This window comes from Myiozetetes cayanensis, unplaced genomic scaffold (genome assembly GCF_022539395.1).
Source record: "Myiozetetes cayanensis isolate MyiCay16 unplaced genomic scaffold, myiCay2020 scf12, whole genome shotgun sequence".
NCBI lineage: Eukaryota > Metazoa > Chordata > Aves > Passeriformes > Tyrannidae > Myiozetetes > Myiozetetes cayanensis.
The window spans coordinates 17,174,378-17,192,714 of NW_026086826.1; the positions used below are offsets into that span (position 1 = coordinate 17,174,378).

Consider the following 18,337-nt stretch of genomic DNA (forward strand, 5'->3'; position numbering starts at 1 on the left):
TAATTCAGTGAATGCATATTCAACAAATGTTGGGTTACTCAGTGAGCCAATTGACTTGTGTTCCACTTATAAAACATCTGCAGTACTGCCTGAAATCTGACTTGGAATCAGCCAGATGATGCCATCCCTTGTAGGCTTAACCCAGTACATGAGCTCAGTACTTGAAGATACGTTCTTAGAGCAAGTGGATTATAGGTGCATTAATCTCATTTAAGCCTGCACTGAGATTACCTCAGTTGGTTACAGCCTGGTGCTCATAATGCCGAGGTCATGGATTCAATCCCTGTATGGGCCTTTCATTTAAGAGCTGGACTTGAAGATCCCTGTTAGTCCCTTCCAGCTCAGAATATTCTGTGACTCTGACTTCTCTCTCCTTTGTCTGCTGGCCACTTCTTTTCCCTTTATTGATTTTAGAAGAGTATGGGCCTGAACAAGATTAACTTAATAGCAGTACATACTGTGGTAATTCTTTTGAGTGCTCCCTAATCTTTGTACTTTGAGGAAAATAAGATAATCACTTTCCACTTTTATTGTATTTTGTATTTATGTAGTGAATTTTAATCATTTTCCTTTGTTGTGGTAAACATACCAGCTATCAGGATACTTGAAACACAATAGTGTAAAAGTTCAACCAAGATATGCTTGAATTAACTGATTCTAAAGTGATCATTGTTTTCTAATACTAATTAGTACTGATTTTTCCATTTCTTAACTGAGATTAGTTGTGCAGCAAGTGTATTGTGTAGTATTCTTAACGGGTAGAGCTCCCTTAAAAAAGGAAATGTCTCAACCAAGGATGCAGTCTTAAAAATCTAAGTGTCATTCAATTTAGCTGATGAGCTAGAGAGAGAAAAAAGGAACTTCTGTGTTGTGGATGGCATGTTTAATATTTAAATTTATTTTTTAGATTAGCGTGAAGTCTGTTACTTGTTCAACTCTGGGCTTTCAGCTATCCAGTTCTTTCCAAATGCTTGGTTTGTGTGCCTCAACACTTAATTTTTTCCTTATATAGAGGGAAGATACTAGTTCCTTGAACAGTAGAACTGAAACCATGGAGCAAAAAATTCAAACTCCTTTACAGAGATCGATCCCCCATATTTTGAGCATGTTCAATAGCCTCGGTCCAGTATTCCTGAACGTTTACTAAAGCTCCAGGCAGCTGTCCCCTCTCAGCAAAAATTAAGCATTCTTGACAAAGACTGTTTGGGAGATGATGGTGCTTTCTGCAGGACTAGCACGACAGTGGAATAAGCTGCAAGGTGAACAGAACATCACAGTGCACGTGCACCTTATCTTCCTTGACAAGTGCAAGGCATGCTTTACTGCATCATGGATTTATTTTTCTTACAAAACGAAAAAAAACCAAAAAAACCCACAGCAGGAAATGTCCACAAAAATCCAACCTACCTCTGACCCTTGTCAGATTTCTGGGGAAGGTTGTCAATGTCCTGACCAGTATGCAGGTTGCAGGGGCATTTCTTGCCCAAATGTGGCACAGATGGAGCTGGTTAGACACACCTGACCGTACAGCCCAAATTCAAGATTACTTTAGCACCGTATGAAAGTGACTTGTACTCTATAAAAATTCTGGATGAATTGCCAGTGCGTTAGCGCTGTGCTGGACGCTGGAGAAGATGGTTAGTGAGAAACAAAGCGTCATGGGATGCTTCCATGATACCTGACACACTTTTAATTAAACCTCATCCAGTACTGGCAACTTAAACAACTTGAGCTTGGCAGAATAGGGAATTCAGTCTTCATATTTCTTAATTTTTAATTTCTTTAATTTCTTAATTTCTGTAAAGACACAATATCCTATGGCTTAGGATGGGAGAGAGAGATCTAATCTGGTGGTTCTTCTATTGAATTAATCTCTGCACACTCAACAGTCTGTCACCTAATCCTTGGTGTTCTGAAATGATCAGGAAATGTGAAAAAATAATAAGATGGCCTATTATCAAGGTAGGAGTTAAAAATCCATTATTAAAATTTAAACATAACTGGTTTAGGTACTAAGAGATGTCCTTAGAAACGTCCAGGATAATGATCATCTGAAATCCCACTGTGAGAAATAGTAGGGGAAAAAAGGTTGTCTCGATTTTAAAGAGAAAATAAACCACAACTTTGGTCTGTCAAGAAAATCAACAGTGTGCAAATTGAAATTTCTGCTTATAAAACTGCTGTTCAAAACAAGTATTTGCTTCTATATTAGGTGTAGATAACCAGATGGTTTGTGCCAGTCCCTTTCATGAGCATGGAAGGAGGTTTCTTGATTTTACTAAGCAGTGATACACAGCTGTGTCAGGAGGAGGTTTGCTGGGTTTTTTCCCTTCACATATTGAAGGTTTTTATTATGATGCCCTAAACTTGACCTGGAAGTTTAGAGTGGCTGTGCACGTTACAGGTTCCTATAATATGTTTGTTTATATCTTCTGATGAAACCTGTCCTGTCATGTGTATTCAAACATTTGATGAAACTGGTTTCATTCAACTCAAACCATTCTATGATTCATCTTGAAACAGAAATATAGCCAAGCTAGGTTACTATGAAAGCAACTTGTCTTTTGTATTAAAACCTTAGAAAAATTTAAAGCAGTCTTTGAACTGCTGCATCGTTTTCTCTCCTTGTATTCAAAAGCAGAGCCAGGTGACAAGCATCTTGGAACTTCACAGACAGAAGCTGTGGGAGTAATTTCAAGGGAGTAATTTGAAAAATATGATAAATTCGGGGATTAAATAGGAATAATACTCCTAAGCATCTGGTGACATTCCCCAGGGATAGACTTGGGAAACTAAAGACATTTTGCCAGTAATCCTGAAATGAATGCAACAGTGCAAGAATAATCATCCAACTGGCATTTTAAAAAGGGAGAGAAGGGAAACTTGGACACTCCACTTATGTGGAATGTATCTTTCATAAACCAGGCTTAATAATCACAAACTCTCTTACACTGGTTAGAAACCTCCCTCTTTGTGACATTTGACAAGTCTGAACCATGAAGATTGAACTCATTTACTGGTGAAAGGAGCACTTTTGCTGTAGCTCCCAATCCCATTCCCTGCTCTGTCCACAAACCAGCATCCTTATTCCCCACCCATCCCTTGTCTTGGGAGACAAGTGGCATCTACATATGGTGCTGCACCAAAATAGAACAGAACTGGAAAAATGAGGTCAATTCTGTCTAGACGAAACTAAAACTGCTGGGATTGATTTCCTTGGTTAGAAATAGGGAACTCCACCTACATGACTGAGCAAGTTTCTATATTAAAATAACTTCAAAGTATGGCACAAATTGAAGCTAACTTTTTAAGCTTGATTATAGAAGTTTTGGGGAATGATGCTCTGAAAAATACACTCCATGTGTGCAGTTCAAGAGACATCTTCTATGTAACCAAATGTATCTCTAATCTTCCTAGACTGAGTGGTTTAGTGCAAGCAGGTGCTAAAAAAATTTTGATTAATTTTATTTGTTGTGAATCGTGACAAAGTAAGTCGTGTGAAGGTGCTCCCTAAAATAACCTACCCTTTATTTTTTTATTGTAGCACTCTACTGCAGGCATTTGTTGCCACAAAAGCAGCAGAGCTAAACAGCTGTGTCAGAAGCTACTCATGTGACAGACTTGGTAACACACTAAAAGGTGAAGTATCTATAGAGGAGTTAATAAGCTGATATGTTTAGGAAAAATAATGGTTAAAAAGCAAGGCTTGTGTGCTGGAGGCTTCTTATTGCAACAGAACTCTGAAAAGCCAGGAACCCTTTGCAAAATTTTTTCGAGCTTAGTAGGGAATTAAGGGCCAAGGTCAAATCTACACATTGATACACTTTTCTGTTTCAACCCACAAATGCTAACTACATTTGAAAAAAAACCCACTTTTTTTTTTTTTTTTTTTAACACTATTAGAATACTTGTATTTATAATAGTCCTAAGTAGAGAGTTTTGGAAAGGCCACTTGAGGTTAGTTCACAAAATTCTCTTCATGCTTAGGGTGCTACCTCTGTGAACTTCCTCAAAAGGCCCTGGGGTGCACCATCTGGTGGGATAGAAGATACTTAAGTAGATGTGTCTGAGGGACAGTGGAGTTCCTGTGCACTTATTGTCCCAAAGTTTGTCCTATAGTGTAATGACCTGTTCGAGAGACTGGGCACAGAAAAGCAGCCCCTCAGCAGGGCCCTGTTTTGACTTCTTGTGCCTGTCACTGCCTTTAGAGTGGGAGATCATTTCCCTCAAAAGATGTTTTTGGGTTTGCTCCTGGTTACAAACACAGCTGCCTTCCAGCTATTCCTACCCATGCCTTTCTTTTCCTTGCTGATGGACAGATAGTGTGTTATCACAGTTCCAAACGTAGCTTGTGCTTCAATGTTACTTACAGGGCTTCTGAATTTATGAAGTCCAGCATTTTCCAGTGCTTCTGGAAGACTTCAACCCCTTCTCTGAGGTTCTCAGTCCATTCTTCTGAGAGTTAAAAGGGCAGCAAGAAAAATCTGTTTTCTGTTTGAAGCATACTAAGGAAAAAAGTCTGGTAAGAAGCTTAACAGTCAGCATGAAAATCTCCTAATTCTGAGCTACTTCCGAGTTTTCTGAGACTAAAGGAGAAGTTTGTCAGGAGAAGGGAGTATGGTTTTTGTGTGGGCTTCAACACCAAGAGTGCAAACAATGGGTAAATAAGTACTGATGGATTGTTAACTGGGGCCTGGTTTCCAGCAGTGCTTGAAAATTGGACAACAGAGGGTATGTTACAACTCAGGGTTCCTGGAAAACCTGTCATAGGGAAGTACTGAACGGAAGATGGGGGTGTTTGGGAGGAGAGAGCTGCTCCAGCCCTTAATATGTTTGAACAACACAATGATATCTGTTACTTTTCATTACTAGAAAAGAGAAGATCTAAAAAATTTCATGTGCCCTTTTCCTTCAAATGTTGGTGAAATCTGGATTCGAAGTGGGTCTTGGTGTGCTAGCCATTTAGGAATGTTTAGGTTGTTAATGTGCTGGTTATGCTTTTTTTTGCCACTTGGGGTCAGCTTTTCTAGGCATATGAAGCATAATAACCTGACACAGATTGCAGAATTAGTGTTGTAGAGTAGAAGTTGTGTGCAGGGCCACTGTTGCAATGTAAGGAACCTGCAGTGTGAAGAGCAGAGGAGGAACAGATCTGTGGTGTTCACAGTCCCACTGCTGTAGTGACTGCGGTGGTGTGGACATGCAATGGTGTGGTTGCACTCTTGGGAGCTTTACAGAAGCAAGTGATTGTGTTAAGAGTAAAGGGGAAAGATGGGAAATCAGACTGAGGATCATGTCTGTGGATGGTGTGAGTTGGTGTGAGTGGATGGCAGTATGAAGGCAGCAGAGGGAAAAAAACCACCACCAAAACCACACACTACAAAACCATATGCACACACACACACAAACCAAATCAACAAACAAAAAAACCCCCAGCAAAACAACCCAACCACAAAAATCCACAAACTCCAAGAAAAAAAACAAACCCACATTTCTACCTGGCGTAATGAGTCCTTCTTAGTAGCGTAGGTTTTAAAATCTCACTTGTCATTCTAGCTGTTTTATTACACTAGCTTTTTAATTGAGTTATGTGACTACTGAGTAACTAATTAAAAATTACCATGTGATCTCATTGGGAAAATATTCCTCCATTAAGAGGAAGGTGGGTTTTAATTAAACCTCTTTTGATGAAATAGTTTTTTGAATGTAACAGTGACAGTACTTTGCTACCTTAATATTTCTTGAAGTAATAATGTGGAAAATTTGAAAATAAAAATAGAAGAAAATCCATCGGGGGGAGTAAATGAGATCTGAAACTTTGAATAGTCTTTAAGTTCAGATTAGTAAGTTCATTGCTATTTTAAACAAGCCACTAAAAAAAGTAGGTGCAATAAGAAGGTACTCAAAGCAGTGCTAGCGAATGTTCTGAATGTTAATGGCTTAATAACAGTGACCAAGTGAAGCTGTAGAGTGTAAAACAAAAAATGCTTCCACGATACTAGTATGTTCTTGATTGTGATTAAGGGATATAGATGTATTCAGGTGCTATATTTTGTTTTAAATATGATCCTGCCCAGTTGTTGGCAGAAATGAGGCAGTGGGTTTGTCTCTGGGGAAGAACAGGTAATGGAAGTGAGTAGGAGAAGGGGGAGAGGAATGGAAACATCACCAAAGGAGCCAGGGGAAGTCAGGAGCAGAAACACTGCGAGCTTCTTACAGAAGCCAGTCACTAAAGTGTGCCACCAACAGTGCTCAGTTTTTGACAAGATGTGAAATGGTCACAATCTTTGCAATTGGGCATATGAGACAGGACCTGGCTGCGAAACCCTGGAGGTAGTCAACGTGGCTCTGTGTTTATAACCGGCTCTTAATGGAAGAAATCATCCTGAGGGAAATCTTCCTATGGACTTGACTGATTCAGCTACAGTTAGAGACTGAGGAATTATAGGGAAAGATGTTCTTTCTGGTCTTTTGGGGAGGATGCTGAAAGAGGCTCTGTGGGCTGAATGAGAACCTGTGCCAGAAGAAGCAGAAGGATCTCACTGGTGGGAAGATTTCTCATCATATGGTGTAAGGAAGAGATTTGCAGCACATCTCATGGTCTTTACTCCTTGAGCTTTTTAACAGTCCTGCTGTAGAGCACTGGAGGGCACACATCACCAAATAAGGGAAGAGCAGCCTTTGTGGCAGTTTCTTTTTAAGGGAATGGGCGTACTGTGTCAGGGAGTGTATGCTATGGTGAGTAACACCACACCTAAGGGTTGCGAAAGGATTTTCAGCCGGCCAGTTCCTGATTCTGTCCTCTCTAGCAGGTTGTTCTTTTCCTGTCATTCTCAAACATGAACACCAGGACAAACATAGACTATGGAAAGCATGGTTAGTTGTATGTGGATAAATTTTGTGTAATTAGAAGATTATTCAGTTGACTCTTGGATCTGGTACTGTGTATTACAAGGTTCTGAAACTGTGTGGCAATCACTATTAACCTGCAAAATAATCAGCTTTACAAAACTGAACCGAGAGGGTAATCTATCACAGCTGTTTATTCTCACAGTGCAGAAACTCTTTGTTCCAAGTTGTCACAAACTAGTGATACAAGTTAAGCTTCTAATCACGTTCTTCTCTCACATGCCTCTCAGCAGCAGCTTTCTCACAGTGGAAAGCTCAGTTGGCCAGAAATAGATTAGCTAAGCTGTTTGCTGCCACATCTATCATAGATACATTTGTGAAGTCCTGTACCATTGTTCATTTTAAGTAATGGCAGTAATTTAATTGTCTGTAATGCTGTTAGTGCTGACAAAAAAGCAGCAGAACAGTTATCAGCCTTTATTCACTGATGTGAAGAAGAATGAGGTTTTAAAGCAGTGCTATAAAATCAAAATGGCTTATTATATTATGCAATGTTACATGTTCACTTGTACAAGGAGAGAACACAAATACAGTGTCATGGAACGATGCAAATGTATTTATGCACTCGAAACAGCTGGATAACTTTTCTGGTTGACAAGGAGCAAAGCAGAACAGGGGAATTGGGGGCGTTAGTAGGAACCTTCTTGCTTACAGGAACCTGCTTAGAAGATGAGCCAGGAACTTTAGTTGCATAGGAAAAGTCTTCCCTATATTCTATCATTTCCCTGGGTGTCTGGCTCCATCTTAAATCCATACAGTGCTGAAGTGGCTACATGTATGTTGTAGATAAGACCTAGTCCTTCTCCCTACTGCCAATACCTTTACTGGTACAACAACAACTTCTGCCCAATCTGATACTCTGAGAAAAATCTCTGTGTAAAACATTTTGCGTGGGCTCAGCCCAAGGGATGATACTTGCGGAAGTTTGCAATTAGAAAGCCCCTTTCTCAACTGTCTCCACAAAAAGCAAAAAAGTTGAAATAGGATCTGTGAGCCCCATGACTCCGGTTACGCAGCATTGTTGGATGATAACATGCTGCAGCTAGGAGACAGAAGTGCTTCAGATTTCCAGCACTTGTGCAGTCACAGGACACTCTTTTGCCATTTAAGGCACTTGTTTGCAAGTGGGTATTTTCTTCCCTCCTCTTTCCCCACCTTCTTCCCCCTTCGTACCCCTTCCTTCTCCCCCTTTATATTCAGAACAAACCAAAAATCTCTTTAAGTAATTAAGTATGATTTATAGCATCGTTCTATGTAGTTTATAACAAGCAACTGCATGGTCTAGTTTAATAAATATTATGCTGTAATCTGCAGGCTTTCTTTTTCCTATTAGCTTCCTCTTCCCTTTTCTGAGCTGGGTACTGAATGAAGCTGAGGAAGCAGAACACCACAAGGAAGGGAAGTAATGATGACATCTTTGGAATGTTTTTAAATTTACTCCCACAAGCTCTCGTGTTTTTGATTGTTGTTGTAAGATTCTTTTTCCATACAAGGCTTATGCATCAGCAGAAAATGTATTAAGCATTTATTGCACAATATTAGGTATTAAGTAAATGGGGTTTTTTTGAGGGGGTAATGGTGGTGTTTGTTTTCTTCCCTCTGTAAAAAGAGGAATTCAAGAACAAAGAAAACCCCCATAAAACACACACATTCACCAGAGTCTTAATCCATACATAGATGGATTTATCCCTGTAACACAGGAATAAAAAAATATAAAATACAATTCTATACAAATTGATAGTTTGAGCTATTAATTTTGCAAGGTATTCCTTCTCATGAATACAATGGAATACACACCACTGTGGGAATCTCTACGTGATACATCCAGAGATGTCTGCTGTGCTTTCCGTTAGAAGAAGAAGCTCTGAATGCAAACCCTGACTTATTGCTCACATAAGTGGACAGCCAAAAAGTGACTCAGGACTTTTCAAAACCTTTCATCAGCTTGTGAACTGTGGCTTCTCATAGTTTTATCCTTACAGGTAGTAGGTGCCCTGGTAGTCTGTTTTGCAGAGTCCTAGTTAGACTTCTGGCAGCTTCCCCACAGTGCTGTCACAAAATAAGTTTCCTAAACATATTTTTAATTTAATTCTGGAATAAAAACTGTACATTGTTTTGAAAATGAAAAGGAAGTCTTCTTTTTCCAGTCACCTTTATTTCACTAGAAAAGTATAAATTATCACCATAAATACAGATATCACCAGTATAAAAGTTAGATTCTCGTTTATAAAATAAATATTAAAAGACAAAGCAACATGTACCTTCAAATCCCAATACCAAGACAATTTGAATCTATGCCACAGAAACTATTCATCCATCACCTGTTTAGTTAAAAATGATGTTCAAAATGTACTAAATACTGCTACCTATTCAGTGCTTGCATGAAGTGAGTTATTACTGACTCAAAGCCTGCAACGTATTTGTTCTAACACTTACTTGGATCTGTCAGACTACCCTGTCAGTACAACTCTCAATGTAGTGTAATCTGGATATACTTTCCAGATGGATAGCAGGTATCTGCTTCAAGAGAGTTCCTTACAAGTCACCAGTAGTTTCAGTTTGTTTACCTTCAATTGTCTATATTCAAAGATAAATAGACCGAGTTAATTTTATCCAAGAAGTGCAGAAATAATAGTAGCAATTTTGTCACATCTGAACTAACAGATCATTTCACCAGTTAATAATATTAAAAGGCAGATAAATACAGGTTTTGTTTCACAGAAACAGAATTATGTTCCTTTAGTTAGGTAAAGGACACGTATTTTTCAGGAGTAGTGTTCTTTCCCCTCACAAGTACCGTAAAGCTGTACCATAAATCTTCCGGCTCAATAAGGCCACACTGATCAAGTCAAAAGTACCTTTAGTTCAGAGTCCTGTTTCAGACAGGACAATAGAAGGGGCTTGGGAACAGTCTATGAGAAGGGTTAAGCTCTCTGCTGAGAGAGCTTAAATTAGAGATATGGGCAATCACCAACCATATGAAGTATAACAAGGGCAAGTGCTGGATTCTGCACCCGGGACAGATGCTTTGTTTATAGACCGGGGAGAGAGAGGCTGGAGAGCAGCACTGCGGAAAGGGACTTGGGGGTCCTGGTCGATGGCGAGCTGAATGTGAGTCAGCAGTGCCCTGGCAGCCAGGAGGGCCAACCATGTCCTGGGGGCATCAGGCAAAGCATCACCAGCCAGCCGAGGGAGGGATTGTTCCGCTCTGCTCTGCACTGGGGCAGCCTCACCTTGAGTATTGTGTGCAGTCCAAAGGAGGGCAACGAAGATGGTGAAGAGCCTTGAGGGAAAGCTGTATGAGGAGCAGCTGAGGTCACTTGTTCTGTTCAGCCTGGATAAGAAGAGACTGAGGCGAGACTTCTTTGCCATCATCTACAGCATCCTCATGAGGGGAAGCAGAGGACAGACACTGACTCTTCACTCTCGTGACCAGTGACAGAACTCAGGAAAATGGCATGAAGCCAAGTCAGGGGAGGTTTAGGTTGGATGTCAGGAGGTGGTTTTTCACACAGAGGGTGGCTGGGCACTGGAACAGCCTCCCCAAGGAAGTGGTCACAGCACTAAGCCTGTCTAAGTTCAAGAACCGTTTGGACAACGTTCTCAGACACGCTGTTTGTGCCTTAGGGTATCCTATGCAGGGCCGAGAGTTGGACTTGATGATCCTTGTGGGTCACTTCCAACTCAGCATATTCTACGATTCTATGATTGTAACAGATCACCAGAATACTCCTCCAGCTCCAGCTACTAATGTTACAGGGGCTTCCTGATAGCTAGATTTTTCATCTGTGACAGCTTAATGGAATTTTTAATCCACATAAAATTTGGGCTTCATAATTCCTGTTTCAGAAAGCCTAAAAAGCTCCACCTAATTATCCAATTTATGGTTTTTTGTTTTGGTGGATTTTTTTGCCTTGGTGCTGCCACTGGTGTCCACAATACTTTTTCCTTAGACACCATTAAGTGGTTCCTTTTCTCTCGCAGCTCTTGCTTTCTTGCGTTTACACAGAATCACTGGCAGGACGATGGCAAGAGTGATGACTGCAATTGCAATCACTGCTATGATGATAAAGACTTCTGCTCCATATTCTGTAGGGGAGAAAAAAATTGCAAGATTGAGTTATCAGAATCCATAATGACACAGTGCTACAAACTCTTAGCACTCATTCCACTGAATGAAAAAATGCTTTCTATATTTTACAGTACCACAGAATTCAGTATGAACTAAAAACATTTTAACAGGAATTTGCTGAACTGAAGAAAAGCTTTATTTCACCTAGTTCACACTAGGTTTTAATCTAGTTTAGTTAGTGCACTAAAATACCACGTTAACACCACAAGAATAAGTCAAACCATTCCCCCTGTCCCTACATTATTTCCATCCAAGTAGGAATTTATTCTAGGTTATAAGCTAGAAAACACCAAGAGAAGAGTTTTCTATTTAAGTTGTAATTAAATTGTAATTTATCACTATTGTGATAAACAAAAATACATATTTAGATAAGGAAGTTAATTTGAGTTCATTTGCCAATTTTAGAAGAAATTTTCTAGAGTGCAAATATTCTCATCTGGGGGAGAAGAAAGATACAGTACATCAATGTGATATTATTTAAATAATATTGATGACTTTTTATTGAAGAAAATGTTACCCAGATTGTCTAAAATTCGACCGACTGATTCACTGACCACTCCTTAACTTATCTACTAGTAAAGAAGTCAATCTGCCAACCTCTGACCTTGTAATAGTGAAGAATGTCTTAGTCTCACCATCTGCTTTAGGGGTAACTGAAGGTCAGTTCAAACTACAAGTCAGGGGATAGGTTTCCAGCACTCGTATGTTTTAGAGCTAATCCTTCAAGCACTTACTATGGGACCTCCTATTGGAGGGATTTGAGAGAAGCAGAGGGAAAAAAGCAAAGCTGAAGGCTAGTGATGAGATCTGAAGCCTCAGTGACCAGTTTTCAATTCAGACAATTTAATCAACACAGTTGAGCAAAACCCTAAAATCAACTCTAGCTGAAGATGGTGAACCCTTTCTTGGAGTGAGTTCTTCGAATGAGTTTCCATGTTCTGACTGTGTCTTCTAACTTACACAGTAAATGGTTTATAACAGGCATCCCAATTTAAAGACATGTCTTTTTGTTAGAATGATGAAGACTGTGTGACAAACAGTCAGTACCCACCATCGAAGATCCCCCTTTCTCCAGTGGTACAGTGCACCACGCTCGTTTGGCCATTCCGGTTTTCTCTGCGGGATGGAACGAATCCCTGGACATAGAAGCAATAGTTCTTTGTGCTCTCAACGCTTACTTCAAATGTAGGGCTTTTTGTTATCGCATCTTTCTAAAAAGAGGAAAAAAAAATATTTCAAGTGTCAACTAGCACAGAAATTGTGTAACTATAATACAGCTACAGAATATACAAATTATTACAGAATGAAAACTAGAATTAGACCTTACCTTTCCAGAACTTTGATCTTTCCAGTAATAGAGCTTGTATTCCAGGTCATGCTGGAAAATATCTCGAATACTTTGAAAGCTTCCATTAGGAAATGTATACGGTGTAAGTGGATCTTTGATCACGACATTCAGTTTGGAACCTTTTTGGGTATAATTCTTTATCTCTGGTTTTCCTATAACAGCTAAACAAAGATTTTTAGAGTTAAAAAACTGACATCATCCCTTCTGCACAACATACTCTTCTTTCTTCCACTCTCTATTAACTTCCCATTTCAAATCTATTCTAAGTTTACAAAGCCAAAGTAATAGGGTTAAGTCCTGGATTGTAAACAAGTATCTTCATCTAGAACACAGTGTTAACAAAGCTTTATGACTGAATGTCTTCTCCATTATCAGCATGGCTACTGTAAGAATCTATCAAAAAAACCTTTAAGCTCAATCTAAACTCTGTTTAAGTCAGTGGAACTAATCTTGAAAGGAAGTTTATAATAAAATTTAATTGGCAATCCTACTTACTCTGACTATAAGGAGTAAATTTTCCAGAAAGTGCATAAGGTGGTTCTTCAAAGTTATCCATCCCCGCGGGCATTACGGACAGTATGTGGGCTACGTAGGTCTCTTTTACATCCTTGAGTGCATCAGTAACATCACATTCTGTTTCTGTTGTCAGGACGCATTTTTTTTTAATGTCAGATGTCTGTCTGAAAAGAGAAAGAAAGAAGTGTCAACAGTTTCCAACCAGCCACTTACATATTTAGATAAATTGAAAAACATTTTCCACTTAAACTGTATAGATTTCCCTCATCTGGTAGAACAGTCTTGCAGGGGTATTAGGCTGAAAAGGAGAAGAGAAAACTTCAGAAAAACCTATTGTGTACAGCTATATTTCACAATTCAAAGTAGAATCAAGCAAAGTAACTATGATCCATATGACAGAAATATGTTAGTGGACCCATATATTAATTAAACATTCAGTTTTTATATTAATTGATAGAAACCATAAGTAATTCTGATTTTGCATTTTTTTGCAGTTGCAGAATTTATTTTTAAAAATATAAGATGCATAAATTACTTTGAATATTTTATCCTTGAGGCATGTGAGAACTATTGCCTTAAGAAACATCAGCTGCTATAGGAAGCTCTATTGACACAGTTTAATGTGACAACAATGTCTCCACATATATGTCACTTGGTTTTGCATCTATACAGTGGCAAATGTCACTAAGAACCAGACAGTGGCAGCAAATGTCAGAATTGTGATTTAATTGCAGAACTTGTGATTTAAAAGATACTGACAAAAAATGCTTATCTTGATTTTTAAAGAATAGAAAGCAGGTCCATTTACTTGAGAACTAGTAATGAGACCAGACTTCCTAACGAGAAGGATTGGAAAAAAAACTTTTACTCCATTTTTCCTCCTTTTTTTTTTTTTTTTTTTTTGTTGCTGGTGAATTAAGGAAAAGAAAAATTGTGTGATCTCAGCTGAAAGAGCAAGAGTGCTGACTTTTGAAATTAATAAATGGGTTTTCCTCAGAATAGGTCAAGTTTTATTTTCAAGAGTCACCTGAACTCCCTTCTCACTTCACCAGATTTCTTATGTCGCAGATCAGCTATTGATCGTGTCACAAGAGATGCTTTGAAAAGGGGCAGAGATTTGATCTTTGTGATGAAACAAAGGTACTCTGTAAATGTACAGACATGAGAAAGCAAACATTTAAGCACACTTACTCTGGAACAGCAACCTGCCTAAAGAGGTGCTTCTGTTGCAGAACTACACCTGATTCTACACTGAATATTGGGCAAACAGATTTCAATTTTTTGCAAGCAAAATCCCTGGAAAGAAACTCCAGATTCATGAATTTAAAAAATTTTGTTCTGCTAAGTGTGTGCTTTTAAGTCTGCTAATCTAATCACTCCCTTAAAGAATGAAAGAGCACGTTGGGCCATTGCACTGGTATTTCATCCATTAGTCATGAGAGAGCTCTCATGCCACTTTTAGAGACAGAAGAGACTGCAGTACCACTTTTTCATTAATATGTAGGAGGTTTGATGATGCATTTTCCCTTTGAGACATATTTAATAATGCTCTATATATTAAAATGGAAGTTAAGAACAATACACAATTATTACTGAACTTCATGGAAGTTCTCGTGCAGTTCTGAAAGATGTGTTAGACACTTTACATAAGCTGGCTACCTTTTATGTCTACAATATTTTATAGCTTACATAAAACATGATGACAGAGGAAGTGTTGGCAGAGGTAGATAAAGGTGATTTTTAGTATTATACAGCAAGATAAATTATTCATTTATCATGATTCACCAATTAGAATAAAATGCAGACTCATTTATTAGACACCTCCCTAGACTGAAGACAAAAGACTCAGACTAGACACCTTGAAAAACATAAAAAAGGTGAAATTCTATCTAATATGTGGTATGTGAGATTGAGCATCAACTTCTACAAAGTATCCTGGCCTAGACCTCTCATGCAGTTGGCCTGTACCACCCCCCAGAACTGAAATACTGATCTCTAGCTCAACTCTCCATTTTTTAGAGTGAGCAAAACCAGAAGCCTCAACCACATATCCTTATAGTTGGATACAAAGAACTATTAACAGCTGGGTTGGTAATTCTCCTAAATCCTAATGTTTGGACTCTTTTCCTGTTACATTTACTCTCAGAAATATTCAAACACGCTCTTATTTGCATCTTCTTCGATGCCATTAATGGATATGCCTTGGTGTTATCTACTTACCCATGTATTTCTACAGTATAGAAGTAACCTGCTGGTTTTGGCTGCCACTGTAGTATAGTTTTAAAATTGATTGAAGACCAAGTTATATTGACTGCTGTCGGTAGTGCTGCATAGTCTTTAAATACAGAAAAGAGAAAAATATCAGTCATATTGCATGTAATTCCTGCTTCCCTTCAGTTGTTGTTTAGTTAAATGAAGCAGTTGCTGTTAATTGCTACTTGGAAAAGTTGTTTTGGAGGAAATTGCTCAGTCCTATCCTCTGGGCTCATGCTTGTCTTATTAAAGGAATGAGCCCTGGCAGAAGTGAGAAATACGAGAATATTATTTTCTGTCTTACAACTCTGAAATCGATGAGTTAACTTATTTGTAATTCTGTCTAATTAGCCTCTTTTGATTCCAGACCTCTGAAGACAATACAAAAGCTTGAAGATGCACATGAGAATGTTCAAGCACCAAATAAATGTGGTGCAGTTCACCAGGACTCGTGGCACCCACAGGCGGATGGGAGGCCGCTGCGGTGACCCATGACAGCCACAGCTGCTTCGGGGAACTGCCTGGGAGGAAGCCGGGTGGGAAAACCCCTCGCGCCCCTGTAAACTCTGGAAATCCAGGGTTTAACTGAGCAGATTGGGAAGAACTTGTTCTCAGTTTACCACCTTCTCTACCTCTTCGGCAAGCTCGGAGCTGGGGACAAGGGGAGGAAATCTTGCAACCTTACAGCAACTGCCGACCCCCGAGGCTGCCCCGGTTCCCAGCACCGCCCCGGCCGTGGACAGCGAGGAACCCCCCAGAAGAAGCCAGTCCTTGGCGGTCCGAGCAGGGGCCGCCGCGGTCCCAGGGGGAGCGCCCGTGTGAGCGCCGCTGTCCCGCGGTCCCAGGGGGAGCGCCCGTGTGAGCGCCGCTGTCCCGCCGTGGCCCCGGGGCCAGTGCCGCTGCCCGCCTTCCCGCGGCTCTTCTCGGGCTCCCTCGGGGACACCCTGTCCGAGGGGTCCGAGGGACCGAGTGCCGGCGCCGATCCCCCCGCGTCCCGCCCCGTCCCTCCGCCCCGCGGTCCGTCACGCACCGGCGGCGGCCAGGCGGCACAGCAGGGCGCTCAGCAGCAGGGCCTGTGCCGGGCCGGCGGAGCGCAGCATCCTCGGAGAGCGGATCTGGCGGGTCCCGGCGGGTCTGAGGGCGGTGAGTGCGGAGGGGCGGGAAGTGCTGGCTTATATGGTCGGGGAGAGGCGGGGACCGCGGCGCCTCCCGCGGGGCAGCCGGCGCGGCCGGCGGTGGGAGCGGCGGTGGGAGCGGCGGGGGCCGGCGGGACCAAGGGGCAGGGAGTGTGGGCGGCGGAAGCGCCCGGGTTGAGCAAGCGGAGCGGGGGATCTTCGAGGAAAGCCGTGAGGAGAGGAGCACTGAGGGACGGGTGCCGTGCCCTCCGGGCTCCAGTCCCGGAACCACGTCCCCGGGCACACCTGGACGTGCCTGCGGTCCGTGCCCCCTGCCCGTTTGGTGTCCCCATACACTTGTGCAGCCCGTCGCTTCCCCTCTTGGAATAGTGGTGAAACTGGGCACCACTGGATAACCAGCTTCATCCCCTGCCAACCTTTGGCTTGGCTGTCAAGGGGCAAACAGCACCCCAGCTCGGAAGTGGCTGCTCTGTGGGGCAGCTGGTCATGCAGAAGTGATGTTGGGTTAGTTAGCTTTGATCCTGTACGTTCCGAAGGGCTAAATATGTCAGTCCGTGCCTCTCCACACAGAACGTCGGACACTGGTGCTCTCAGACATCCTCTATTCCCTCACGCCGTAAGAACGCGCACCCTCTCAAGGCTCACCTGTCACACTGGACACAAGTAAGTTTCAAGTGTTCAGGGCTTAGTACCTCTCCTCTTCCATAAATCAGGGGCCTGTTAACCCTTTTCCTACAAGCTCACATCGGAAAGGTTTTAACTGGTAACAGTGAATCTGCCTCTGACAAAGGATTTTCTGAATCTCAGCCTTTGTGCCAGGCTCCTTGGCCCCTCTGGGATGTGTGTGGCTATCACGGTGCTCCCTGTCTGGGCAGTTTAACCAAGCTTCGGAGCCAGAGCGGTGCGTGCTGTAGTTCTGTCTAATACTCAAGCTCTAGAGGGAGCTGTGTTCGTACTGAGCTCAGGGATCTGCCTCAGGAAGGTGGGAAACAGACTATGCGGTAGAACCTGAGTCATAGTCCAGGGAGATATATACATTTACAGTCTTAAGTTGACTCTTCTTTTTATTTTGATGCTGCTTTGTACAATGTATCTGGAAAATATAAGTAAGAGACTAACTGGGAAGTTTCATATTTAATTGCCTTTAATTTTCAAGATTGACACATACTTAGATGCAAGCAATCACATGCATGTCCCATAATGCAGAATAAATGCATATGTACCAAACTACAAAATCCATTTCAACCAGAGTTTGCAATTCATATAGTGTGTTCCAAGGCACACCTAAACCCTGGATTTTTAAATTACCGGCATACCTTCATTAAAATTTAGCCATACACCTTCTCATTTTCCTGCCTTGTTTTTGATCAAATTGCAGCCATGTCTCTATGTAGTTGTATGCCAGCATTACATCAGCCAAAAATATACAGACCTTGTGAGTCTAGCTTTTCAAGATTGTGACCTTATAAGATCACAGCTGATTTTCAGAGGACTTTACAAGGAGAAACAGTAGTCACTTGTTTAAAGAAAAGAGATGCTTATATGAAACTTTTAAATCACCTTTAGGCTTCAATTCCACCTAATTTCCTCGTAGTTCAGTCACAAAAGATGCAAAGTGGGTCAGCAGGGGTTTCCAGTTTTCATGTAGGTAATCTCAGGATCCCCTTCTTTCTCATCCTTCTCATTCCCGTCTCTCCTGTCATGAACTCCCATACTTGAGACAGGTGAGGAACCATCCAGACCCTGTCCAGACTAACCAGTGTGACCGCTGTTACCTCATTCCAGTTTCCAGCAAGATATTTCGGTGTTCACTAACATTAAGCTTTTAGAGGTCCTTCTCCGTGTTGCTGAATGAGGGGGGCCACCAGTTTGCCAAAGTAAACAGTTTAAACCAGCTCACCTACCAGCTGAGGGGAGTTGTGTGGTTAGAGGAAACGGGATAACTTTACCAAGGTAGCCATTCTGAGGGAATGAAGTTGAAGGGAAAATTTGAAAGATGGGGGAAAGACAGCATGCCCATGGGGCAGTGTAGCTAGATCAGGC

At 41.2% G+C, this 18,337-nt stretch overlaps 2 protein-coding genes across 3 annotated transcripts in view; one reads left to right on the forward strand and one right to left on the reverse strand.

The window, feature by feature from the left end:
* Nucleotides 1-9,044: 9,044 nt before the first annotated feature.
* F3 (coagulation factor III, tissue factor) lies at nt 9,045-16,294 on the reverse strand. The gene is made up of 6 exons (XM_050307353.1): nt 16,189-16,294; nt 15,126-15,240; nt 12,885-13,069; nt 12,369-12,550; nt 12,093-12,252; nt 9,045-10,998 (listed from the first exon to the last, which is right to left on the reverse strand). Exons 1-6 carry the CDS (start codon nt 16,256-16,258, stop codon nt 10,859-10,861), a joined length of 852 nt encoding a protein of 283 aa, XP_050163310.1. The 5' UTR covers nt 16,259-16,294; the 3' UTR covers nt 9,045-10,858.
* SLC44A3 (solute carrier family 44 member 3) overlaps nt 16,252-18,337 on the forward strand; it is a 94,659-nt gene continuing 92,573 nt past the window's right edge. For both annotated transcript variants that reach the window (XM_050307349.1, XM_050307350.1), the window contains exons 1-2: nt 16,252-16,301; nt 16,865-16,957. The gene's annotated coding sequence lies outside the window, so the exon portion shown is untranslated. The remainder of the gene's footprint in view (nt 16,302-16,864; nt 16,958-18,337) is intronic.

Excerpts from the sequence above, each read along its gene's own strand:
- F3 (XM_050307353.1), bottom strand. The coding sequence starts at position 16,258 with ATGCTGCGCTCCGCCGGCCCGGCACAGGCCCTGCTGCTGAGCGCCCTG. Across the intron at positions 13,070-15,125 it reads TATACTGTAGAAATACATGG|ACAGACATCTGACATTAAAA; the intron begins GTAAGTAGATAA and ends TTCTCTTTTCAG. Across the intron at positions 12,551-12,884 it reads ATTTACTCCTTATAGTCAGA|CTGTTATAGGAAAACCAGAG; the intron begins GTAAGTAGGATT and ends ATCTTTGTTTAG.